Source organism: Castor canadensis, chromosome 3 (genome assembly GCF_047511655.1).
Source record: "Castor canadensis chromosome 3, mCasCan1.hap1v2, whole genome shotgun sequence".
Lineage (NCBI taxonomy): Eukaryota > Metazoa > Chordata > Mammalia > Rodentia > Castoridae > Castor > Castor canadensis.
The window spans coordinates 8,008,702-8,035,412 of NC_133388.1; the positions used below are offsets into that span (position 1 = coordinate 8,008,702).

The window sequence follows — 26,711 nt, forward strand, 5'->3', positions numbered from 1 at the left end:
GCGGGGGCGGAAGTGACGTTGCTTCCGGCGGCTGTGGGCGGGGCTTCGAATCTCCTTCCTGGGATATCTGCCGACCTCATGGAAGGTGCGTGAGAGTGTTGAATGCATCTGGGCCTAGAGGCTGCGGTTGTTATAGCTGGGCTGCGGGCTGGGCCAGAATCTCGGAACTCCCCAGGTTAAATGGGGGTCGTGCCGGACCCCAGCGCAGTCCGCTGGCTCCGTGCAGGCTCAGCATCCTGCCCGGAAACCAGTCAGTCACATGTGGAGTGACAGCTGAGTGGGATGATGTATGCAAAGGAGTAGCAGTGGGTCTGACACTCAGATGATAATGATCGCCATTATAAATTAGTTGTTTACTATCTTCCTCTGCTATGAAAAGTAAGTTCCATGGAAACAGTCCTGGTCTATCTCATTCAGCTACTTTTTCCCTGGTACCTGACATTGTAGGCAGTCAGCAAACATTTGCTAGTTGTTTAAGTAAAGAATGAATGAGAAATCATTATATTTAAAAGCTGAGCCCTGAAAGATATTCTAGATAGAGGTGAGGACTGACAGCAAACACATTCTAAGTCAGTCAGGACTGTAGAAACCAACAGTGAAGCATAGAGAGCAAGTAGGAGAGACGATGCTGGAGCAGGGGTGGGCAGTCTTATGTACTTGAGGCCCTGACATCAGGAAGTAGACTGGATGTTTGCTATGTGCCCAGCACTCACAACTCCACATACATTTATCTACTCTTAACAATCCTATGAAGCAGATATTATTTCCATTCCCACTTTACAGATAAGAACATTGAGGCTCCAGGAAGTTAACTAATGTCCAGATCTCATAGCTGGCAGAGCTGGGTTTCAAGAGCTAGGCATCTTGGTCTTCAGAGTTTAGCCTCTAAAGTATACGGCTGTTGTGTGCCCTGGGCTCCTCAAGCCCACTTCAAGAAGCTTTTGTAGGGTTCTGAGTAAAGAAAGGAGGGACACAGGAGGGCTGGGAAAGACAAACAGCTGAGTCCACCCTTGGTGGTCTAGGGTTTGCTTCTCAGAGGCAGTGGGATCTGGGTGAGTCTTGTTGGGTGGGCAGCGCTAGCCTGAGGAAGGAAGAAGCTTTCTAGCAGGAGTGCTGCATGTGCAAAGGCCCCCTCAATGACTGCCAGTACTTCATTCTAACTGGGTGGGGAGTGAGGTAAGCATTGAGTAGCCAGGAGGAGTTTGGATTTCCTCCTGAGCTCAAACAGGTCAGTGGCAGCCTGTTCTCGGTCACCTCTGTGCCTCTGTATCCCTCTTTCTCAGCATCTTAGTACAGTGAGTTCTCAGGAGCCACAAAGCTCTGAACGAATTTAAGGTATCAAAGTGCCTAACACTAGGTAATGGGCGTACAAAAGAGACACGCTCGATTATCCTGCAGGGTAAGTAATGGGGGTCACTGAAGAATTTTAGCAGAAAGTCACAGCTGTACCTTATTGCCAGCCTTTAAAAGTAGTGACTGTTACTGTGTGCTGGGGGCTCATGCCTGTAATCCTAGCTATTTGGAAAGCTGAGATCAGGAGTATTGCAGTTGAAGGCCAGCCCAGACAAATAGTTAATGAGACCCCCATCTCCAAAATAACTAGAGCAGAGTGGACTGGAGGTACGGCTCAAGCTGTAGAGCACCTCCTTTGCAAGTACAAAGCCCTGAGTTCAAACCCCAATCCCACCAAAAATTAAAAAAAAAATGTAGTCTAAGTGCTTAAGGTAAAAACTTATGGAGCCATGAAGCTGGGATAGACTTCTTAGTTTCTTTGACATTTATATGTCCAGCTGATGTTGCATTTCAGATAATTTGACAGTTGAAGGTTAAAAAAGCATTTGCCCTCCAACCATGGTCAAATTTTCCATAATAATTATATTTCTCTTGTTCCTATAAGCAAAAACTCTTGGAATTGCAACACCCAGAAAACCTGTCTTGTCTGTCAGTGCAAGAAAAATTAAGGACAATGCAGCTGACTGGCATAATTTAATCCTGAAATGGGAATGCCTCAGTGATGCAGGTTTTACTACTGCAAGCAGCATTGCGAATCTGAAAATCAGCTTACTGTAAGTATGCACAGAATCTGTATACCCTGAGCTTTCACTCCTAATGAGGGACAGAAGAGTCATGGGAGTCTTTTAAGGTGACAGTTTATGGACATGAATAAGTATATAAAGACAATATTAAGGAAAAAGATGGTAAAATGATACATGTAAGTATGAACTGTGTGCACAGTATACACATATATGTATGTTGTGTATAGTACAAAATGTACATTGCATATTGTTTGTGGTTACATCTGTATATAGAATAATAAAAGCAAATTGGAAGGATGCAGACTCAATCCATGATACTGGAATCTTCTGGAAAGAATGGATGCTGAGTGGTGGGTAAATGGGACTTCATGCTCATACTGGTGCACACCAACAATATTGTCTTGTTGAGATGGAGCTTTCACTGATTTTTTGCCTTGGCTGTCCTTGAACCACAATCCTCCCAATCTCTGACCAAAAATTTCTGAGATTATAGGCGTAAGCCACCAAGCCCAACTTATTTATTTTTTAAGACAGCATGTCTCTATTGTTGTTTAGACTAGTCTCAAACTCCCATGCACAAGTGATCCTCCTGCCTCAGCCTCCCAAGTAGCTGAAACTACAGGTGCACCACACTGCATCCAATTCATTTTATTTCTTTATAAAAGACAAAGGAATCATGAAAAACTATTAGAAGTTGGAGGCTTTGCTTTATTGTTTTTTGCATTTTCCTATATATACATTTTTTTAATTTCTCAAAGTGACAATTAAAACACGTAAATATCCTTTAGTTTGCCTCTGTCTACTGGCAGTGTCTTAACTGGTTGGCTTCATCCCGTTTTTTACCAGCCTGCTCTTTAGTGGACTCACCCAAACACACCATGTGTTTTCAGCCTTTATTTGGTGAGAGTCTGCTCAGCAAGTTCTGTGAAACAACTCTTGCTGATATTTTCTTTTCTTTCTTTCTTTTATGGTACTGGGGCTTGAACTCAGGGCCTATATCCTGAGCTATACACCAGCCCTTTTTTGTGATGTATTCTTTGAGATAGAGTCTTGAGAACTATTTGCTCCAGCTGGCTTTGAGCCATGATTCTCCTGATCTCTGCCTCCTGAGTAGCTAAGATTATAGGCATGAGCCACTGGCTCACAGCTCTGATATTTTCAAGTTTAATTTTTTTTGACCCCACTAGATTAGTTTCATGAGCCATGAATGTATTAGCTTTCTGCTACTGTGACAAACACTTGAGATAAACCAACTTAAAAAGAGGTTTAAAAAGGTTTGGGCTGGATCATTCAGTTGCTCCTTGCTTGAAAAAATACATAAAAAGGTTTGGGCTGGAGACGTAGCTCCCTGTGTTCAATCCTCAGTACACAAGGAAAAAAAAAAAAAAAAGCAAAAAAGGAAGGTTTTTATGTCCATAGTCAATTGGCCCTGTTGCCTCTGGGCCTACGGCAAGGCAGCCCATCCTAGTGGTAGCTCAGGGCTAAGGAAGTCCATTCACCTGCTGGCCAGGACCAAAAACAGGAAGAGTAGAGGCCAGGATTCCAAAGTCCCTCCAAGAGCATGCCCCCAAATGACCAGAAACCTTCCCATTGCCCACCTCTTAAAGGTTCCACCCCCTCCCAATAGCACTATGGGCTGGGGACCAAGCCTTTAATACCAAAGCCATATGGGTCACAGCCTTCAGTTTAAAAAAACATATTCACAAATTCTGAACTCTGAGGAAATGACTCTTATTTATCTTTGTGCAACCAGCACTGAACCCTACTCCAAGGATGCCACACAGCTGAATTTGACTAATTCTAGTGCAAAATTGAGTGACCAGTGCTAGGGATATAGCTCAGCAATACAGTACTTCCCTAGCATGCTTAGATTCAATCTCTAGTATGACAAAAAGAAGGAGGAAAAGGGAGAGACAGAAAGAGAAATTGAGTGACCAATGGACATATTCCTCGTATATGTAAATAATAACTGAAACCAGGCATGGTAGCTTATGTCTGTAATCTCAGCTTCTTGGGAGGTGGAGATCAGGATGATGGCAGTTTGAGGCCAACCAAAAAGTTAGTGAGACCCTCCCCTCCATTTCGACAAACGAGCATGCCTGTAATCCCTGCTCGGGGAGGATTGTGTGAAAAACATGAGATCCTACCTGAAAAAGGACTAAAGCAAAAAGTGCTGGGGGTGAGGCTCAAGTGGTAGAGCACCTGCCTAGCCAGTGTGAGGCCCTGAATTCATATCCAAGTACTGCCAATAATAACTAAATTTGTATTATAATGACAGGAAACAGCAATGCTTATACAAAAAGATGTCTGGCATATTATGTAGATAGTGAGTTTTCTAGGATTTATTATACCAAAAATGAGGTGAAGTTTTTTTATTTGTTTGTTTTGGAGGGTGGCTTTTTTTGGTTTTGTTTTTGTTTTTTTGGGTTTTGGGAGCAGTCCTAGGGTTTGAACTCTGGGTCCCACACTTGCTAAGCAGACCCTTTACCACTTGAGCCACTCAATCCAGCCATGTTTTGTGTGTGTGTGTGTGTGTGTGTGTGTGTGTATGTGTGTGTGAAGGGTTTTTCAAGATAGGGTCTCATGAACTACTTGCCTGGGCTGGCTTCAAACCTCAATCCTCCTGATCTCTGCCTCCTGAGTAGCTAGGATTATAGGTGTGAACCAACAGCACTCAACTGGGTGGTGGCTTTTGTTTTTGTTTTGATTTTTGAGACAGGATCTTTTTTTTTTTTTCAGTACTAGGGTTTGAACTCAAGAGTCTACACCTTGAGCCACACCACCAGTCCTCCTGTTCTCTACCTCCTGAGTAGCTAAGATTACAGGCATGAGCCACCAAGGCCTGGTTGAGACAGGGTCTTGCTGTGTAGCCCAGGCTGACCTTGAACTTGTGATCCTCCTACTTTAGCCTCCCAAGTGCTGGGATTACAGGGGTGTACCCTCATGCTCAGCATAAGGTGAGTTTCAGGGGTATAATTTATACCTATTATCTTCTATTTTTATCCAGGAGTAAAGACAAGATAGAATTAGAGAACAACAGGCCAGCTTCCAATGAAAATGACGAAAAGACATACCCAGAATATGACACAGAACTTGAGACACTATGTGAGGAACTTCAGGCCACCTTGGATGGTTTGGTAAGACCTAGAGATGCTGACTACCTGTGGTCACTGTCACTGAATCTAGTGGGCCTATTTGGGGTTTGCTTAACCATCTGAGGCATTCAAAACTACTGGAGACCCTTTCCTCCTCAGGCTCCTCTGATGCTCTCTTCCTCCAACTATCCCACAAATCTTTTCTTTTTTTTTAAAGACAGGGTCTCACTGTGTAGCTCAGCCTGACCTCAAGCTCTCGATCCTCCTGCCTCACCCTCTTAGTGCTGGGATTATAGCTTGAACCAAGCCTGGCTCCCATCCCACAAATCTTGATGCTTCCAAGATTCTGTCCTAGACACTCACTCTTCCTGTCCTTGCGTTGTCCCCACAGTTTCATTCACTGAGAGCATCCACAGAGTAAATATTTTAGGCTTTGTGGGCCAGATCATCTCTGTTAGAAGTCCTCAACACTACTAGGTAGGGCTCAAGCAGCCATAGACAATACATAAGCAAATAGATATGGAACTGGTCCTTTAAAACTCTATTTATGGTCATTGAAATTTGAGTTGCATATAATTTTCATGTGTCACAAAATACTCTTATTTTCTTAACGTGTATTGTACTGGGGTTTGAACTCAGGGCCTCCTGCTTACTAGGCAGGCGCTCTACCACTTGTGCCACTCTGCCAGTCCTTGCTCTTCTTTTGCCTTTTTTTGGCCAGTAAAAAATGTAAAAGCCTGCATCTGCCTTGCAAGCATGAGGCCCTGAGTTCAACCTCCAGTGCTACATTAAAAAAAAAAAAAAAAAAACCTTAAAAATATAAAAGCCTTCCAAGGGCAGTGTATACATAAATTAGTTGGACTTCTTCTGCATGGGAGATTTGTTTCATTTGTTAGCTACTCATTTATTTACATCAGTCTGTACTTAAAGATATTTATTTTAGACTTTGGATTATAATCCAAATCTATTTTCTTCCTTTTGTTTTTTTCCTCCTGTGGTACTGGGAATTGAACTCAGGGCCTCACACTTGCTAGGCAAGCTCTCTACCACTTGAGCCACACTCCTAGTCCAAAATCTACTTTCTTACTCAAGTTGTTCCTTCTTTGGCAATTGGGAGTTTACTTGGCTCCTATGTCCCTTTTTTTCTTTATTCATTTATTCATATGTACATACATTGTTTGGGCCACTTCTCCCACTCCTATGTCCCTTTGAAGTATTGTGGTGAAGTTCTGGATTTGTTTTTTTGAACACTGGCTTACTGTCTGGCATTGAAAGATGTTCCAGGCTCATTTTTGTATTTTCTGCCTTAGTTCTAGAACCAGACATTTCTCCAAGGAGCCCAGGTTCCTTGATAGGAGAATCCTATAAGAAACCAAGATCCACATGCCAGCTGTCAGGTTAGAGGTTCCCTACTCCAGTGAACTAAATCTATTTTAAGCTGCTTTGGAAATAGTTCTCACTCAGTGTTCAAAATCAGAAGTCGAAGTTGTAAGGATATGAATGCTATTTCTGGTTCCCCTCAGCCTTTCAGTAATGGCTTCCCAGAGCTGGCTTTAAGTGTCTTCTATAAATCTGACCTTGGGGTTTGATTCACCCCTGTTGCTATACTATCAGTGTTGAAGTGAGAGTGTGGCCTGCTGCTTGTGTTGTCAGGTCAGGGATGCACATGCTCATGTGACTTTTTTGTTGGTGGCTGAGCTACAGAATTGTGTGGGCCTAGACTATCATAGGGTCCAGGCTCCAGGATTTTTCTTCCTGTCCTGATCTTTTTGAGCTTTTCTCTCTCCCTCCCTCCCTTCCTCCCTTCCTTTCTTCCTTCCTCCCTCCCTCCCTCCGTTCCTTCCTTTCTTCCTCCCTCCTTCCCTCCCTTCCTTCCCCTCCTTCCCTCCCTTCCTTCCCCTCCTTCCTCCCTCTCTTCCTTCCTTCCCCTCCTCCCTCCCTCCCTCCCTTTCTCCCTCCCTTCCCTACCTCCCTTCCTTCTTTTCTCTTCCTTCCTCCTTTCTCTCTCTCTCCCCTGCTTTCTCTCTTCCTTCCTTTCTTTCATCTCTTTCTGATGCTGGGGTTTGAACTCACTCTATCAACCCTTTTTTTTGGGTGTGTGTGATGGATTTTTTTGAGATAGGGTAGTTAACTATTTGCCTGGGCTAATCCTCCTGATTAGCTAGAATTACACTGGTGCCCAGTTCTTGGTAAACTTTTCTTTGCTTCAGGTGGCAACAGGGAGCTGCTGTGGGATGCAGAGGAAAGCTTAGAGGCCTGGGTGTTGTTGGACTTGGGTCAGAAGGCACAGTATCAAGTTCTGGCCTTGTCCTTGTCCTACCTCAACCTTGAGCAGTTTTCCCAACTGTAAAACGGAAATGATGAGTCCTATCTCTTGAGCTTGGGCCAAGTAAAATATCGAACCTAAAAAAAGATTTGAGAGGAGTTAAAGTCCTTTAAAAATTAATAACCTCTAAATTCAGTGTATGCCGCTTCAGATGTAATCAGAGGGTGGTTGGAAGGACCAAGTGCAAGGAATTAAGATTTTGATGATTTATATATCTTTTACTCCCCCTGTGCATGTAAAATTAACTATACCTAGGAGTTAGAAATTTGGTTTTAATAGACTTCTGCTACTTAAGTCTGAAATCCTAGTCACTTCTTCTGTTTTATTTAACAGACTCTCATATAGCTCCACAAACACTAAATCTCACCTCCTCACTCCCACTATGAAAACAGGCATTGCATTGGACCACTCCCTGCTGCCTGTGTTACAGTGGTGATGGTGTTAGCATTTTTCCCCAGTGGCTGTGCAGAGGACAGAGCTACAGGCTTAGGAGGGAGTCTGCCATACTACATCCTCATGGCTTCCTTCCTGTGTGAAGTGTGCAGGCCTGCCTATCATTATTATCATTTTACACATTAGAAAATGTATAAAATTTTCTGAAGCCTAGAGCTTCAGCAAACTCGAGGCAGTTAATGAAAGTCAGAAACAGCTCATTGAATGCTTTTTCTCCTTCATTCCATACAAGCAGCAAGTGTCTGCCCTGGGATTCCTCCAGGTTTTTGGAGCTAAAACATTAGTGATGTTTGCGAATCTTAGTGAAATGGGGCTCAGCAAAGCTTTCACTTCTCCAAGATTGAATATCCAGGGCTTATTATCAAAAAAATCTAAATTAATGAAATCATAACAACTGTCTGCCTCCATCTCTCTGGAAATTTACTGTTCATGGAGATAATGGTGTTTAGTTATTGGAATTTTAGCCTCAACAGACCTATACCTTTTTTTTTTTTTTTTTGCTTTTGCTTTGAAATCTTATAGTTATTGAATCCTGACTACAGATTTCAAGTAGTATTTTCATATCCAAATTAATTTCTTTTCAGTCTAAAATACAGGTGAAAATGGAGAAGCTGTCTTCAACTACCAAGGGAATTTGTGAATTAGAAAATTACCATTATGGGGAGGAGAGTAAACAGCCCCCTCTGTTTCACACGTGGCCCACCACCCATTTTTGTAAGTAGCTTTTTCTGAATTGATTGCAGGAGAATAAAAGTTAGAAGAGCATTAACATCACTTAGATCTGGTCCTTTGGAGAGGAGGTGGTGGCTTCCTAAAAATGAGTGTTTCTTCTGGGCTGTAATTGCCTGGTCATCAGCAGAGCAAACTAAAGTAATTAGAGAGCATGATGCAAGTGGCATGATCAGCCCTCTCTGCCTCTGCGGAGGCAGAAATCTCTTAACTTTTTTTTTATTACTGAGGAAAAAGTGTTTTGTTTTTGTTTTAATTTTAAAAATAAATTGGGGAGCATTGCAGCTAACCTGAGAGATGATTACTGAGAAATATGAAATTCATTATGTAAGCTCTGTGAGATACTTCTTAAAAGATCACCTTCAGTTTTAATTCAGAAGAAAGACTAAGCTCTTTGATGCTGGTTTGAGACTTTGCTCTTTTTTTTTTTTTTCTTTTTTAAAATAAGGGAGGAAAGGCAAAATACCTAGTGTCGTATATTTACTGAAATATGGTCAATTTTAGGGGACTCATTAATCCTCATTGTGTGTCACTGAAGGGTTAAGTAGAAAGCCTGAATTTCCTTTGTGGCTCCATGCTTCTTAGCATGTAGCTAACAGTCCTAATTGGCACCAGCTGGAGTGTAGCCACGCATCTGCTCCTTTATCTCAATGCCTTTGCTCATTCTGGTTTTTAACAAAGAGCCTTTGAAAAGTGGCTTGTCTTGAATCAGGTGCGTCCTTGAGTCATCATGCTGCTAATGTTGACTTGTTCTGTTTCAGACGAGGTTTCCTGCCAGCTCTCTAACATGTACAGGAAGGAGCTCCTCCTGAAGCGCACCGTGGGTGCAGAGCTGGCGCACGCGGTGGATCGAAACCTCATCCTGAGCTACCTGTCCATGTGGCTGCACCAGCCCTACATAGAGAGTGACAGCAAGCTGCACCTGGAGAGCATGCTGCTGGAAACAGGCCACCGGCCATTGTGACTCCCCAGACACGGTGGCCCATGGGTGTACCCTCCAGGCTTCTTCCCTGACCCCCAGGTGGACAGTCCCCTGGGTAGGACATACTGGTGATCCAGAATGATTTCAGCAGCCCCTTTGGCCTCTCCAGGCCTGCCTGCCACTGAAGCAGCTTTGCCCCCTGTGCCTCACCACACCCAAAGCTGTTGTTAGCACCTCTGAGTGAAATGCATGAGCTCCTTAATAGAACTCAGGGACATGGGTTTTGTAACATAAGTTACTTTACATATTAATTTGTGTAGAAAACCCCTAGTTTCATATTTTTTTTACTTTAGAACTATCTACATTTAGCATTTTTGTTTTTGTTTTGTTTATTTTTATTTTGTGGTGCTGGTGATGGAACCCAGTCCCTCACACATGCTATGCAAGTGCTCGACCACTAAGCCATGTCCCCAGACGTGTATATATTCATATATATGAGAATATATTCAGTACCTATAACTAATGTTTACAATACTAGAGTCAACTGCATAATGTTTGGCTGATACGAAAAATGAAAACTACGAAAAATGCTGCTGCTTGCATGCTGAGGATATAACAGACCAGTAAAAAGTTCTATACCCTGAAATTGTATACGTTCCGTGAAACTGTGTACATTGCGAGAGTGAGTAAAATGTTTTTAATTATGTCATTTGAGCTTTTATACTTAATCATTAACACTACTTATCTAAGTTTATCAAGACTATTTTTTTTCAAGACTATTTTTTATTTTAATTCAAATCAGGGCCTACCGGTATAGAATTTATGCCCTGGAGAACCCTAGGAGATGACGACTTTTAATTCCTGCTCCCTCCTTTTTATAGACAAGAAAACAGAGTCAGGGATGCAGTTGTCCAAGGTCCTTGCTAATAACTGGCAGTCCCCAGGCTGGCTTTTTTTCTAGTCCAATTTGTCTTACTAGATCATAGATACAGCCCCAACCTCTGTCTTCTTCATATTCTTTTTTTTTTCCCCAAGCAGTTATATACTATGTGCTCAGTCCTGTGCTCAGAACGAAGAGCTCAAATACAAATCAGCCATAAAATCTCCTATTGAGACTTTTGGGCCAAGAGGGAAGACAAACTTATACAACACACTCACGGAAGTCACATTTGTGTCACAAATGGGTTTTTTTTTTGCTTTGTGTGTGTGTGTGTGTGTGTGTGTGTGTGTGTGTGTTTTCCATTCTGCCATTGCTCCCAAGAAAAAAAACTAAGAAACATAATGGTATGCAAAGTGTGTGCCGTAACCTGTGAAACTGAAGTTATAGCGTCTGAGGAACAAATGCTTCCCAGAGAAATAAAGAAAGTATACCCAAAATAAAAGACTACAGCTAGGCCCATAATCCCAGCACCCCAAAGGCTGAGGTAGAAAAATTGAGACTTCAAGACCAGCCTGGGTGGGGGGAGGGGAGATGGCCCAAACAATGTATGCACATATGAATAAATGAATAAAAAAAAAAAAGACCAGCCTGAGCTATGTAGTGAGACCCTGTCTCAAAAAGCAACAAAAAAGACTGCCTATGACAGGGATGTATTTTGAGAGAGAGCTTGAATTTCTCACTGTACAAGTTGACAGGCTCAAAGCATTTAAGGGCGGCATTTCTTAGGATTCCCTTTTCCTCTGTCTTTGTTGTATTAATTAAAATCTAACCATCATAGGAGTGTACCTTCCCATGCCTTGTAGTCTGCATGCAGCATGAGCAGCGCTGGGCAGGAATACCACTGTCCTGCCAGACATCCCTGTAGGGGCTGTTGTAACCAGCAGTATAGGCTCTGACCTCCAGTCTGGGAGAGGGCTGGGCATGAGGCCCATCAGCAACCAGTTTCATGTTTGTGGGTACTTCAAGAATAAATGCTCTTCAGGGGAGACATTGAAAGATTTGGCACTGTGAACAGGCCTTCTAGGACATGGCTGATATGCTCCTCAGACATTGTCAGCATGTTGCTCAGGAGAACTGATGGAAAGGATCTATACTGCTAAGGAGAAGCAGAAGTAAAAGACCTAAGGATGGACAAAAATAATGAACCTGAGCCAGGCATGGGAGCACGCATCTGTGATCCCAGCTACTCAGGACTACAGGTTAAAGGCCAGCATAGTTTACATGGCAAGTTTGAGGCCAGCCTGGGCAACTTAGTAAGATCTCAAAATAAAATTTTAAAAGGGCTGGAGATAGAGCTCAGAGGTACAGTGCTTACCAAGCATGCCCAAGGCCCTAGGTTCAATTGCTAAAAAATAAAAAAAACCCACCAGAATCTGAGGAGCAATTTCTGTGTAAAAGGAACCATGAAAGAGGATGATGCAATGGTTCCAAGTTAAGCATAATGATGGCTCACACACAATTATGTCCTCTACCTCCACAGATCCTGCCAAATTGACCAAAAAATGGGCCTATGAAAGCTTGAAATCTACCCACACAGAACAGGACTGAGAAAGGTTCGGAGATTAATTCATAAGTCCACTTAAAGATATATATATTCATATATTTACATTAATAAATATTTGATTTATTTAAATATATATTTTGTATTTCTAGGAAACACCAAGCTTATGCATAGCTAAAAAGCACAGTGTACCACCTGTGGCACAACCAGTAACACCATGCTCATCAGGCCAGTCTAAGCAGTCTTTCACGCTTCCCATCAAATGTGCCTGCTGTTGCCTTCTGGGGTCATGGAAGCCTGCACTTCTAGCTTCCCTGTGGCTGGGTGAGACCATATGGCTAGCTGTGGCCACTAAGTTGTTCCAAGAGCATGTGATTGCATTCTTCACCTCTGGCATGGTCTCCAGAAGTATTTGAGATGTGGCTGCCCCAGTGACTGTGTCCCCCATCTGGCCATGTGAGCAGAGCCCTCCTTCCAGTCTTTGGCAGACTTCCATGAATGGGAAGCACATATGCCTTTTTTTTTTTTTTTTTTTTTTTTGTGGTACCAGGGCTTGAACTCTGGGCTTCACCTTGAACCACTCCACCAGTCCTATTTTTGTGAAGGTTTTTTTCAAGATAGGGTCTTGTGAACTATTTGCCTGAGCTGGCTTTGAACTGCGATCCTCCTGATCTCTGCTCCTGAGTAGCTCGATTGCAGGCGTGTCACCAGCACCCAGTGCCTTTGCTGTATTAAGCTGCTTTGGCTTGGGAGCCATTGCAGTCTGCCCAGACTGATCCTCCATTATGTGAAACACACATGTTGGGAGAAGGGGGTTGGCAGACCTGGCTTGTCCTTCCAGGTTGATTCTTCATTTCATTTCAGCCTAGACGGGCATATGGCTACCAGTTTTGGAGTGGGTTTAAGACTTTTGAAGTGTAAGCAGAGGTTGTGTGCAGCTTTTGGATCATGGCCCCTAAAAGATGTGTGTGCTTCTCTTGCCCTTCTTTCCTCTTAAGAGCTAGGATAAGCATGTGAGGAGGATGTGCCATCTTTGACACTGGGGACAAGGGCCATCCTAGGGGGGCAGGAAGCAACCCGGGTCTAGAGCCAACTTCCTAAATGCTTACCAGCTCATGCTTTTACTTGAGAGAGAAACAAAATCCTATCTAAGTCACTGTTATCCCTGTCCTCCTATTAAAGTTGCCAGCTGATACCCTATTAGGTGGGAGGAAGGGAAGTGTTCCCCTGGGTGGCAGTGATGATAGTAGGAGTAGCATGAGTGTGTTCATCTTCCACGAGTCAGTACATAATGCCTACAAATGAAACTCTAGAAGCAACCATGTAAACCTGTTATTAGTGCCATAGCAGAAATGCTGAAAGAGACAGCAGAGAGAGACCTAGGGTGGTCACTTCAAAAAGAGAAAGCAGGGCTGGCCAAGTGGCTCAAGCAATAGAACACCTCATGAGGCAGAACACCTGATTAGCAAGTGTGAGATCCTGAGTTCAAACCCCAGTACCACCAAAAAAAATAAATAAGGAGAGAAATTGGAGAGACTGCTTTTTTGTTTAAGATAAGTCTTAGAGAAATGACATTTTATGTGCACATATAATTTTGTTAAAAACAAATAGCAGAAAAGAGGGAACCTAAGCAAATAAAAAAGCCTAAAGCAATTATTTCTGCAATTATTTCTATGAAAAACAAAAGCTTATAATAATATGTTATCCTAGAATATGGATAAAGGCATTTATATATTGACATAAGCGGGAAATATGGACTTGACAATCTGTGATAGAACTACACTAGAAGTGAGGGTCAGGAAGGCATGCAAGCCTCATTCTCGTGCCTCAAATCTCTCCATCAATAATATCTGATACGGGTAAAGCAAGAAAACAGCAATGTAGCTGGCACCAGGGGCTCAGGCCTGTAATCCTAGCTACTCAGGAGGCAGATATCAGGAGGATCGAGGTTCAAAGCCAGGCAGAGGAAATAGTTTGCAAGACCCTATCTTGAAAATACATAACACAAAAAGGGCTGGTAGAGTGGCTGAAGGTGTAGGACCTGAGTTCAAGCCCCCAGAACCACAAAAAAAAAAAAAAAGAAAAAGAAAAAGAAAACAGCAATGTAGATGTAATTCAGAAACATGGAGGTAAATGACTTCAAAGGAGGATAGTGGTTGCCTCAGGTGAGAGGAGCTAAGGAGAAATGAGGGCTGAGGCCGGGACCACTGTTGTTCACCATAGACCCTTAATATTACTTGACATTTTAAAATATGTGCATATAATTCATTAGATAAAACTTACATTTTTTTTTTGAAAAAAATGCCTAAAGTGGCATTAAAGATGAATTCTCCCTATGCTCTTTTGCTCCTGCTGGCTTAGCTCTCCCAACTCCCAGGCCCTGTTAGGTGCCTACATGGGGTACAGCTGCAGGGGCCTATCATGCCTTCCAAGGGATATAAAAAAGGGATTTTTTTTCCCCATCACATTTACTAATAATTAACAATGAGTGCATGGAGACAAAGTACCAGGCACCATAATAAATTCTGCAACACAAGTCCTCACTGAGGCCCCACACCAGCCACCCCAATGAATGACCAGTGTAATTTAAGTGGCACTTGTCCCCAGGCACTATGCCTCTTTGCTCCTGCTTCTAAATTATAAGTGAGCCTGGTATGGTAGTACTCACATGTAACCCTAGCACTGGGGTAGCTGAGGCATGAGGATTTCAAGTTCAAAGCCAGCCTGGGCTACATAGTAAAACCCTGTTTCAAAAAATATTAGTTGGTCACCAGTGGCTCATGCCTATAATCCTAGCTACTCAGAACACAGAGATCAGGAGGATTGCAGTTCGAAGCTGGCCCTGGGTAAATAGTTCTTGAGAACCTATCTTAAAAAAAAACCATTACAAAAAAGGGCTGACAGAGTGGCTCAAGTTGTAAGAGCACTAGAGCACCTGCCTAGCAAGCATGAGGATCTGAGTTCAAGTCCCAGTGCCAACAACAACAAATATATATAGAGACAAATATATGTATATTTAAGCATGCACATATATATATATGTATATTGTAAGTAGTATGTAGAGAAAAATTTTCCATTTGTTTATTTTATATGAAATGAGGTTTTTGCCCATTAGCAGAATATTGTAATACAGAAGCTGTGTGCAGAAGCTGTGCCACAGAGCTGCCTCTATATTCGGGAACTCTGCAGACTTGACTAATCTTGCAGGTGAGGCACAAAGCTCCTTAGAGCAGGGCCCATGCGTCCTGCTGTCTGTTCTGTGCCCAGCATGCACAAGCGCTGGACAGTGCTTGACACCAATGAACAGTGTCCTGCTATCAGAGCCTCCTGTGCTTTTGACTCTGTACAGCAAATTTTTTTTCTTACTTTACATTAATGTTTAGATATGAAATGTCCCCCCCAAAAGTTTCATGTATTGTGGGCTTGGTCCCAGCTAGTGACACCATTTTGGGAAGTTCTGGAAACTTCAGGAGGTGAACCTAACTGAAGGAAGTAGGGTCTTGGTGGGTATCTTATCTCTGCTTCCTATCTACCATGAAGTGAAGACGCTCTTCCACCACACTCTTCTGCTGCCATGATGCTCTGCCTCACCAAGGGCTCAGAAACAATGTAGCCAGCCCCTATGGACTAAACCTCTCAAACAATGAGCCAAAATAAATCTTTCCTCCTTTAAGTTGTTTCTTTCAGATATTTGGTCACAGCAATGAGAAAAGTAAATACACTACTCACTCATAGCAGCACATACATGATGGTGAAATTAAGACACATTGGGCCATTCTATAGAGTAATGTTCTATAAATAGAAAACAAGCACAGATTTAACAGGGTCTGGTCAGACCAAGGTTGAATTTGATGGGCCAGTTGTGTTAGTTGCTCAATGGAATTATGAACCATCCTCAAGGAGGAGGCTCTGTACACAACCCCAGGATCCCGGGGGGATCTCGTGGTGTTTTCAGGAGACACTGGGCTTTAAGAAGTGGCCCTGAGTCCACAGGACACAACCACAATCTGCTCCACTAGCCAGCCTCCTCACCTGCTGTAATTTGCTCAGCTCTTGGCTGCTCCTGTCCTGCTAAGTAACCTATCCATCTGTCCCTAATGAACCCTGCTCTGAGATCTGGTGAGAAAACAGGAAATGTCTACCAGACACTGACAGGGCAGCAGGGCAGTAGGACACAGCAGGCCACACAGGGAGCACAGCACTGGGTGAGATGCAACCCATGATCCCCAGCTCTGTCTCCAAGTACTGTCTTCTTCACTGGGGTCTCTCCTGCCAGTGTGCCAGGTGGAAGCAAAGAACAGCTGCTCTCTAAAAGCTCTCATCTACTGTGGACAAGTGACCTTCCCCTTCTAAAACATAGCCAAGGAAAATGTCCCCAAAAAAAGAGATCCTAAGAAGTGACTTTACGAGTGGGACGTCAAAGTCCTGGGCTTCTGCCTGAGTTCTAGCTCCCCAGTAAATTTATCATTTATGCCTCACTTTCCTTATCTATAAAATGCAAGGAGATTCTAGCACTTGAGAGATGGAGATGGGAATGTCGAGTTCAAGGCCAGACTGCGCTACATAGTGAGACCCTATCTCTAAATAAAAAGCAAGTAGAAATGACTTTCCTACTTCTCAATAAAATACTATCCAGAATGGATAGCTTTTTACTTTTTCTAACTGAGCCCAAGTCTGATGAAGAAGTGGCATATCACCTGGAGAGAGGGGGACATCGTTTTTGGAAATAGGAGCAGGACTGATAAACAAGTAATAGTGTAGTGATTGTACACTATTACTTACTATTGTAAGTAATATTGTAGTAATACTTACTATTATTTACTATTGTAAGACCCCAAACCCTCCTCAGAGTTCGATATATAAGAGGGGTCTGCCATCAAGTGACATATCTGCTATTGGTACACACCTGTAGTCCCAGCACTTGGGAGGCTGAGGCAGGAGGGTCATAAGTTAGAGGCCAGCCTGGGCAACAGTGAGACTTCTCAGAAAACCAAAAAACAGTTGGATGCTGGTGGCTTGACCTGTAATTCTAGCTATGTGGGAGGCTAAGATCAGAAGGCTCATTGGTCAAGGCCAGCCTGGCAAATAGTTCACAAGACCCCATCTCCAAGATAACCAGAGCAAAATGGACTGGAGGAGTGCCTCAAGGTGTAGAGCACCTGCTTCTCAAGCATGAAGCCCATGAAGCCCTGAGTACAAACCCCAGTCCCACCAAAACAAAAACCAAAAAATAATACAAAAACCCACTATCGTGAATGAGCTCTTTAGAAAGATAGAGAGTAGAGTGACAGAGATTATTCTTTATAAATAAAAGGCTCACTTGTGTCAGTATTCACATTAGAAAAATATACACTGCCTGAAATAGACCTTCTTAGGATAAAATACATACGAATCTAGGATTGAGGTTCTGACTCCTTGTCACTGAGCGGGCTCGGCCTCCATAGTGAGGAACGTCTCCACCGTTCCAAGGGGAACCCCCTCTGGTGGGCCAATCCTCATGGCAGTCCCTTCTGCATCGGTCACTATGACAATGTCCTCCTCCCGAGGCACTATGGTACCTGGATGGGACAAGAGAAGCCCACCAGAAGTCTGAATAAGAATCTGCTCCTGTCCCTGAGACAACACCTCCTGGCATCCACTGGTAATTTCAAAAGCCAGTGCTTCCCCTACAGCAGCCACGCTCTCCAGGTCCCTCTGGCTAATGTGCACCTCCATCCTGCAGGGATGGTTTAGGTCCCCGGCTTGGCTTCCAAGGCACCTTTTAGTTGACAGTGATCCATCCTGGCCAGGATGAGGCCCTGGCTCGGACCTAGTCCTGGAGGCACAGTCTACCTGCACGATATCCATGGGCAAAATGTCCTCTAGCAGAGGGGCTGTGGCCTGCAGGTCATTCAGGTGGGAATCACTTGTCTCCTTGAGGTCCCCTGCCTCTGTATTTCCAGAACCAGCAAGCAGTGAGGATTTCACTTCTCCACCTGATGAAAGGGTGTCACAGATCCCTGGGTTTTGCTGGCTGTCCCTGGCACCCTGGTCTACAGTGTGTTCCAAAACATCCTCTCCAGGGAACTCTGACACCTGGGCTGAAGGCAGCCCCCCAGGTTCCCCTAAGTGAGAGTAAAGAGCTGGCCCACTGACATCCCGAGACAGGAGAGCAGGGCATGGAGACCCACTTCTGGCTTCAAAGTCAGCAAACGCTGCCACCACAAGCTGCCGGCCTGCAGGTAACGCGCTTTCACTTTGGTCACTATCAGAAACCGGCATCCCTGGGCTTCCTTCCAAGCAGGGAGAGGTGTTCCCATGGGCAGGAGGGGCAAAACCTGAGTAGTTAGGAAAGACACTAGTCACCACACTCATCAACTCAAATGAGCTGATCCAAATGAACTTTCTTACAAAAACCATTACAGCACCAACTCTCCTTGCTACCTGGGATTGGCAGCCAATTTTTTTTTTTTTGCATTAGTCCCTACTATCTATTCCCAGAGGCAGATTTTGTTCTAAACATATGTTCCAAGCGTTTACCAGTGTGATTTCATTTCAACACTGAATGGATAACCAGTGGTCCCACACCAAGGGTGAGTAGGGAGTCACCTGAGAGGTGACTCAAAACACTCACCTTCAAGCCCACCCCACACCTAGGGCCTGGAATCCTGGGCCCTGCACTTCAAAAGAACTTCCCCAGGTGCCCCAGCAAGAGCAGGTCATGTCCTAGAGGTCAGCACCCTGAGGGCAAGGGATCCTCTTGCTCAGCCCCAAGTCATGTGCACCTGGGACAAGGACAGTGCAGGACACACACAGACATTTAGAACTGTTGGCTAAAAGCAACTGAACTGTAGGACGGAACACTTAGCTTCCAAGTATGGAAGAAGCTGAAAGAGGAAGAAGACTAGCTCAGCAAGGGGCCTGTGTTCCAAACTGTTGAGAGTTCATGTTCCCACAGAGCACACTTCCTTTCCCTATGGCAGAACTCGGCAGTAAGTCCTAAAATGGAGATTGCCTCTTCCAGTTTGAGACCTTAGGATCAGGCAAGGAAATCAAAGGTCCTGATAAGAACTTACAAAAGGGCTGAGATGTAGCTCAGTGGTAGAATGCTAGCCTAGTATACACAGGTCCTGGGTTCCATCATTACCACCGTATTTTTTAAAGGGTCAGGTGTGGTGGTGCACACCTGTAATCCTAGCTACTTGGGAGGCAGAGATGGCAAGATCATGGTTTGAGGCCAGCCTGGGCCATAAATCATCAAGACCCTATCTCAACAAAAAAAGCTGGGGTGGTGGTCTATAATCCCAGCTTTGCGGGAGGTGTAGATAGGAGAGTCACCCTCTGAGGCTGGCCCTGAGCAAAAAAAAGACCCTATCTGAAAACATAACTAAAGCAAACAGGACTGGGGCTCAAGTGGTAGAACACCTGCCTAGCAAGCACAAGACCCTGAGTTCAAACCCTAGTACTGACAAAAAAAAAAGACTACAAAAGATATTATCAAAACATATGCCATATGTTTGGGCTGGTGATGTGGCCTAAGTGTTAAAGGCTGTGAGTTCAAATCCCATTACCATGAAACAAAACAAAACAACAACAAAAAGCATATGTAGATACGGTCTAATCACAGAATGTCTTGTCTTCAAATGTGAAATTTTAGCCATCAGGCAAAGCCAAGACTCATGAAAGCCAAACCATAGGTGCTTGTGTCCTTGGGACCTATCTCTGCCCAACCTCTTGGACCAGCCTGTATCCACACCCTCACCACCATGAAGTGACTCTTCATCTTAATAAGGGGCTCTAGAAACCCTCAAAGGCCTCGAGCCTCTTGGGGCATGAATGTTTAATGCTACATATTGGGAGGTTGGAATAAGACTTGAGAGACCAGAGGGTCCTATTAAATCTAGCCATAGGGGCATCCAACCTTAAAAAGTGACAGCCCTGGGCACATTTGTGTATGTTGACAGGGCCTCTGAACACAGGGCACAGCACACAGAGCACGCTTTACCCATGCTGGCAGCTGCAGCACACGAGGGCCTGGGCTTCTCCGGACTTCTGCTGTTGGCGACAAGAGCTTCTCTTCGGGGCCTTTTCACTGCAGCCAGCCCCTCCTCTGCTGCCTGTGAAGAGAAGATCAACTGAGAGGTCAGTTGAGACAGAAGTAATGGGCAGACCTGCACCTGACCATCCTGGAGAACAGTGCTGTCAACTGGGGAATGTAAATCCCTTAATCCAATGTCAGATCATGTAGGACTGTGCCCACCTCATTTTCCCTCCTCTGTCTGCTTGCTTCCTCCAGCTTCCCCACATCCATCTCTTGGCTGGATTGCTTGGGTGCAACGCAGTCTAGGTTTTTTTCTTTCTTCCTCAGGAATTCTTCTGTGATTCCTAAGGACTCCGCAACCTGAAGAGAAAGGACCAGTAGAAATAAGCATTGCTTAAAACAGACCTAAGTGTAGAGCATTCTGACCCCTAAGAATGAATGACTGAGCTTAAATCTCTGAGGCTTCTTTATACAGTGGACTGCCACCTAACAAGGGGAAGCAAAGACTAATCTAAAGCTGCATGGATGATGAAATGATCATTACCCAAACCAAACCAGCAGCTTCTGTGTTAACACAGTGCACAAAGGAGATTAAATGACACTTCAAAAAAATTCAAAACACTCTAGTTTTTTAAATTAAATGTTTGATTGTGTCTTTATATATTTCTTTTTTGGGAGGGGGAGGTAACTGAGGATTGATCTTAGGGCCTCAAGTTTGCTAGGTCGGCAATCTACTGCTTGAGTTATACCTCCAGCCCAAACATTCTCATTAATACTGGCACAAGTTTAATAACATTAGCTCATACCAAAATACCTTTCTTGTCCATTACCCTTTTTGAATTCTCACTGGTCTCTTCAGAAAAAACAACCCTGCCTGTCTATTCCATACCCACATCTCCCCTCCCAGGTGGTGGAGCAACTGTGAGTTGGAGCCTGAGAGAGGCTGAACTGGATCCCAGGCTCTGCTCATGCCTGGGAGGCCTCCACAGGCTACCGCCTCCCTGCGCCTCCTGCGTCTACCTATGTAGCTTCAGCATCTGGGGAGGGCTTTTGTGAAGATGAAATTTGATTCCATGTGCAAAGCCTACAGAAAGCACAAGTGTAAAGGTGTAAAAGTATAAAGATGACAGCAAATATCATTTATACTGGACCTTATAAAGAGGACAGAAAGGGTAGAACAAGGCTAAGGAGAAAACAGGGCTGGGTTAAGTTTAGTGCTGTTCAAACTGCACTAAATGGTTACGTTACAAACTGGTCATTGCTCTAGGAGGCTATAGCAGTCTGACCTGGTACAAATATGGACTCCAAAGGGTGTGCACAGCATCCAGCTGTTTCATGACAAGACACCTGCCCTTTTTTAACATAGCAGTTTAAAAAAAACATATAGGTGGAATGGTATGGTGGCTCAGGCCTGTAATCCCAGTTACTCAGGAGGCAGTGTTTGGGAGGATCACAGTTTGAAGGCAGCCCAGACAAAAAGTTAGCAAGATCCCATTTCAACAAGCAAGCCAGGCATGGTGGTGCAAGTCTGCAACCCAAGCTAAGTTGGAAGTGTAGTAGGAGAATCATGGTCCCAGGATGGCTTGGGCAAAAAGCAAGACTTACCTAAAAAATAACCTAAAAACAAAAAAAGGGGCTGCAGACTGGCTCAATTGTCAAAGCACCTGCTTAACAAGCACCAGACTCAGAGTTCAAAATCCCTGTACCACCTCCAAAAAAACAAAAAGAAAAAAATTTTTTTAGGTGACTGTTGTGAACTAGAGATCTACATGGGGCTTAGCCAAAAAAAAAAAGAAAGAAAAGAAAAGAAATCCATTACGTTTTTATAATATACAATTAAAGAAAATAAAATCCAAAGGCTTCTTTGGGCATATATTAAATAATGAATTTGCATAAAGCTAATAATGATGACCAACCAGCACAGATCCTATTACAGCACTGATGGAGACTGCACCAAGTGCAGCAGCTCCAAGTCCTTCTTAGTGCACGCAGGAGAGTGGCTCAGTGAACACTGCCTTTCTGAATGCTTACCGTTATTGCATTGGTAACTGATCATTTTTTGTTTTTGTTTTGTGGTAGTAGGGCTTGAACTCAGGGCCTACACCTTGAGCCACTCCACCAGCCCTTTTTTGTTATGGGTTTTCTCAAGATAAAGTCTCTCAAACTATTAGCCTGGGCTGGGTCTGAACCCTGATCCTCCTGATCTCTGCTTCCTGAGTAGCTAAGATTACAGGCGTGAGCCACTGGCTTCCGCCATAACCAAGTGTTTTTAAATAAACGGAAGTCTATTGTGAGCCCCAGCAGCATTGTGAAAGCCAGAAAAGACCATTTAATTCAATGCTCCTATTTCACAGAGAAGGAGGCTCACACCCAGAGGAGCTGGGACTCTGTCAGGATCAGTGGGGCGCTTGCTGTACAGAGTGGGGCCAGAACCCAGTCCCCAAAACTGGTCACTGCCAAAGGCCACTGTACATGAGACCACATGATGCCTGCTACACCCAGTACAAGGCTTTATCCAAGACAAGCGAACTCATGTCAGCCCAAAACTTATATTCTGTGAAGAACTCCATCTAGGTAAAGGCAATAAAATGATGACAATGACACTGAAACAAGAACCTTCACTTGCTGGGAGAGGTTACAAGTTGTTGACTGCGACATGCCATCACTAAAGCACGCTCCTTTGCTCCCAGATGTCCTTCCTTGGCTAACTCTAGGAGAAGGACTGTTCCATGTGAGACCATACCTTATTATTGTTGATTTCCAGGGGCTCTTGAGAACACGGACCAGAACTACTGAGGTAATCTTGACACATTTTCTTAACCATGTTATGCAACTCTTCGAATTCCTTATAAACAGCTGGGAAAAAAGGCTTTGCTAGATGACCTTTTTCAACCTTCAGGAAGATAAAGATAACAAAAAGAGTTTAAACCCAAGGCAATGACACAAAAACACAAGGAAAAAACTTCAACACAAAAGGGTCCGAGTTTCTCAACCCTTGGAACTGGTTGATGGTCGGCATTTCCTTCTCCCACAGTGGGTGCCTACTGTGGGCCAGCACTGCACCCAGCTCTGGGAGGCCAAGAGGGACCTTGGGAGGAGCAGGCCAGAAAACAAAGCCTTGGGGTGACAGCCACAGAGCTCCAAGGTTGGGGCAGCTGAAGGACTGGAAAGGAGAGGCAGAAAGGCCTGAGGATGGGCCGGGCCTGGGGCTCCCGAGGGGCATGCTGACAACCCCTGAAATTTAACCAGTCTCAGTGGGAAGTGTCATCAGAGTGGGAGTAGAGGCCGGCCAGGTGGAGTGGGGACCCAGAAACCTGGGCCTGCTATGGTTTACTGCCATTACTGCCATTCTCCACAAAGTGACAACAGTCGAAGCGATGACAAGCAGCCTGCTGGAACATCCCCCACCTCTTCACCCTTCACAGGTACTGGCCCTGTGGCAGCCCTGAGACTTGCTTCAGGTCTGCCCTAGTGAAGAGAAGTGATTCCAAACAGCTGGGTTTGTTCTAAAATACACTGGAAGGACACCTCTCTAAGTAACTTCAAGTCATTCCCTCTGTCATTGAGAAAGACTGAAAACTCACCTTCATCAGAAGAAACTCATACACAGTCACAACCTGAGCCAGTTGGGGCAGCACCAATTCCACCAGATCTTCCCGGCCACACTGCTGGAGAGTCTGCAGAGAGACAGTGTTCGCCTAATTACACCTCAAAGGCCTCCCCATGGCCAGCACTGGTGCAACTCAGAGCACAAGAGTCACTGTGCTCTCAACTATGACCATTCAACTTTAGCAAGCTTGTCGACATTAACAAGGTGCCATGGCCAATTCTGGGCTGAAAGTTTGAGTCTCCCAGGCACCAGGCATTCGGCACCAGGCCTTGGAATGGACCCAGCCCTGAGGAAACGCATGCACTGCCCTGCAGGCCAGGCTGCTGCTGCTACTGCTGCAGGAGACAGAGGTACAAGCAAGTTGCACAGTTGCACCACAGGCGTCTACCATATGCTGTAGGTGCCAGCGGAAGAACCAGTTCACTATGTGCCAAAGACTCAGGTGCAGAGGGGGCGTGCAACTGTAGGCAGCATCTACGAACAGGTAGCCAGGAGGTTAGAAAGGCAGCCAGGCTGGATGTCCTTCCAAAGGTGACATATGGAGGGAGGTTTTGTTTTGTTAGAAGTGAGGTCTCACTATGCTACCCAAGCTGGCCTCAAATCCCTAGGTTCAAGCCATTCTCCCACTCAGCCTCTCAGTCCAAAGGAAGTTTTAGGCAGGTGGTAGTGCAGGGAACAGAGGGGAGGGACTGGGGCACTGCAGAGGGGCACAGCTACAGAGGAAGGGTGCCAAGGTAAAGATAGGGGCGGGTGAGGACAAAGGGGTGTGCACAGGAAGGGCAGTCCACCAAGCAGAGGCCACACCATATGGGGAGAGTGAGTGAAAGAGAAGAAGCAAGAAAGGCCTGGGGTTCACAGCATGAGCGTGAAGCAGACACACACAGGAGTGGACAGGAAGCCAGCTGGAGGCTCCCCTCAGATAGAGAAGACCCCAGGTGGAGAGATTTCACATGAAAGATTTGAGGCTCCAGAGAGGTCCAAACAGGAGGTACAAACCTGGAAATCCGCAGACGGAAGAAGGTGTTTGAGACCCATAGCACAAGAGCATCAGTGCCCAGGGAAGCAGTAAAGGGAGCAGAAGCTGAGGAAGTCTTGGCAACACAAAGACATGTGATATTCAGGGAGGTCACCAGGTCCAGGCTTATAGGAAGAATAATCAGGGGCCTCAAAGGACTCAGAAGGGACCAAGGAGGCTACGGCTCTCTAAGAAAGGCTAAAGGAAAACCTTTTCATTGGCAATTCAAAAATTCTAAACTATCACTTTTAAAAACCCTTAGGGAAAAATGGTCAGCTGATTTCAACTGTACAGGAAGTGCAGAAAGGTCATTAGGGTGTCACCTTGCCAAGACCTAGCTAAATTCTCATGAGCTCAAGAACAAGAGACAGGGAAGCTCCTCAGTTATATGCTGTATGTACATATCTACTCACTTCACAGTTTTGTCAACTGATGGGTTTGACTATCAACTCTCCTTCCTTACCCTACCCCTAACCCCAGGCACAGCTAGGGCAGAGGCAGTGTCTATTTGTGACAGTGTCACACTGTTCTCTTCCACACCCCACCTGGGCCTGGTGCTTTATGGACATCCAGCACCTGTGTAAAGTACTGTCCATTTCTGGAGTAAATTCTCATTTAACAGAGTCGAGAATGTCCCTATTCAAAGTGGCAACCTGCCTTCTCAAGTTGGCAGTGTCCCCATCAGTGTCACTCATGGACAGAATGGGTTGTCCTCACTGCCTCAGACACCCTACCATATGCTCCCACTTAACAGACACCAAATAGCCTGGATTTAAAGTCTAGACCTCCCTCCTGCCTGCAGAAGACCCTGGGCAGGTTGCTCACCTCTCTGAGTTTCAGTTGCTCATCCACTGAGATGAGACAGTGATTACTGTGGAATAAATGAAAGACAGTTGACCAGGATGTAGGTGTGAGGGGTGCTGAGCTGCCACATAGAAAGTGCTCAATATTTGGTGGCTGTTTCTATGTCAATGAACAATTGGACACTACCTGCTCCTACTTTATAAAAATTAATCATCTGAGATTGTCACAGTACAAGACAAATTGGAGTAAAGCTAACTCACCAGGATTTAAATTTGCTGCTATGTAGAAGACCACTTGGCTAGCAAGTGCAAAACCCTGAGTTCAAATCCCAGTACTGCCTCACCCCCCGCACCCCCCCCCAAAAAAAAGAAAAAAAATTCTGCTACTGCTACAATTTAACAACACTACATTGTGCCTCAGACACATTTTGGGAAACCCACTGCTTCCCCTGTGTGTAGGAGTCTGGGGGCCCTGGGGCCTTGACAGCCACTCTGTCCAGGGCCAGTCATATCACTAATGCGTCTCTTGCTATTTTTTCCAGTTCTTCCCTTTAAGATATTCACCTGGCCATTAACAGGCAAATAAATACATACTATCCAAAGACAATCTGGATAAATATAGGATTATACTTTTTCAAGTGAATACAGTTAAATCCAGTTAATCTACACTTTTAGGGAGCTAGAACAGAGATAGCAGGGTGCTAAGCTGGAAATGTGCTTTGTATACCTTGACATTTTTTACAGAAAAAGAGGAAACTATTTCTGTTGTGTTCTTTTTTTTTTTCTTTATGTCGTAAGCCCCTTGCCAATTTTTATTTATTTATTTATTTATTTATTTATTTTTCTTTTATTGATATGTGCATACAATGTTTGGGTCATTTCTTCCCCCTTCCCTCACCCCCTCTTTTACCCCTCCCACTCCCTCTCTCTCCCCCCTACCCCCTCGCTACCAGGCAGAAACTATTTTGCCCTTATCTCTAATTTTGTTGTAGAGAGAGTATAAGCAATAATAGGAAGGACCAAGGGATTTTGCTAGTTGAGATAAGGATAGCTATACAGGGAGTTGACTTGCATTGATTTCCTGTGCATGTGTGTTACCTTCTAAATTAATTCTTCTCAAACTAATCTTTTCCCTAGTTCCTGGTCCCCTTCTCCTATTGGCCTCTGTCACTTTAAAGTATCTGCATTAGTTTCTCTGCATTGAGGGCAACAAATGCTATCTAGTTTTTTGGGTGTTTTACCTATCCTCATATCTCCCAAG

General features: G+C 44.5%; 2 protein-coding genes across 6 annotated transcripts in view; one reads left to right on the forward strand and one right to left on the reverse strand.

Annotated features, from left to right (window-relative positions):
• The first annotated feature begins 8 nt into the window (after positions 1 to 8).
• Cinp (cyclin dependent kinase 2 interacting protein) lies at positions 9 to 14,099 on the forward strand. Of its 4 annotated transcripts, XR_012445999.1 has the most exons (7): positions 9 to 85; positions 1,898 to 2,066; positions 5,044 to 5,173; positions 8,495 to 8,624; positions 9,401 to 10,243; positions 11,982 to 12,054; positions 12,155 to 14,099. XR_012445999.1 is itself a non-coding variant. In XM_020178841.2 (5 exons), exons 1-5 carry the CDS (start codon positions 79 to 81, stop codon positions 9,601 to 9,603), a joined length of 639 nt encoding a protein of 212 aa, XP_020034430.2. In that variant the 5' UTR covers positions 9 to 78; the 3' UTR covers positions 9,604 to 10,270. The 4 variants fall into 4 exon arrangements, 2 of the variants coding, with proteins under 2 accessions (XP_020034430.2, XP_073923226.1); XR_012445998.1 differs by having other exon boundaries at positions 11,982 to 14,099; XM_020178841.2 differs by lacking the exons at positions 11,982 to 12,054; positions 12,155 to 14,099 and having other exon boundaries at positions 9,401 to 10,270.
• Znf839 (zinc finger protein 839) overlaps positions 9,401 to 26,711 on the reverse strand; it is a 28,648-nt gene continuing 11,337 nt past the window's right edge. For both annotated transcript variants that reach the window (XM_074067124.1, XM_020178840.2), the window contains 5 exons: positions 23,607 to 23,699; positions 22,766 to 22,915; positions 20,242 to 20,382; positions 19,987 to 20,098; positions 9,401 to 18,319 (listed from right to left, as the gene is read on the reverse strand). In XM_074067124.1, the coding sequence (XP_073923225.1) occupies positions 17,421 to 18,319; positions 19,987 to 20,098; positions 20,242 to 20,382; positions 22,766 to 22,915; positions 23,607 to 23,699 (1,395 nt within the window). In that variant the 3' untranslated portion in view covers positions 9,401 to 17,420. The remainder of the gene's footprint in view (positions 18,320 to 19,986; positions 20,099 to 20,241; positions 20,383 to 22,765; positions 22,916 to 23,606; positions 23,700 to 26,711) is intronic.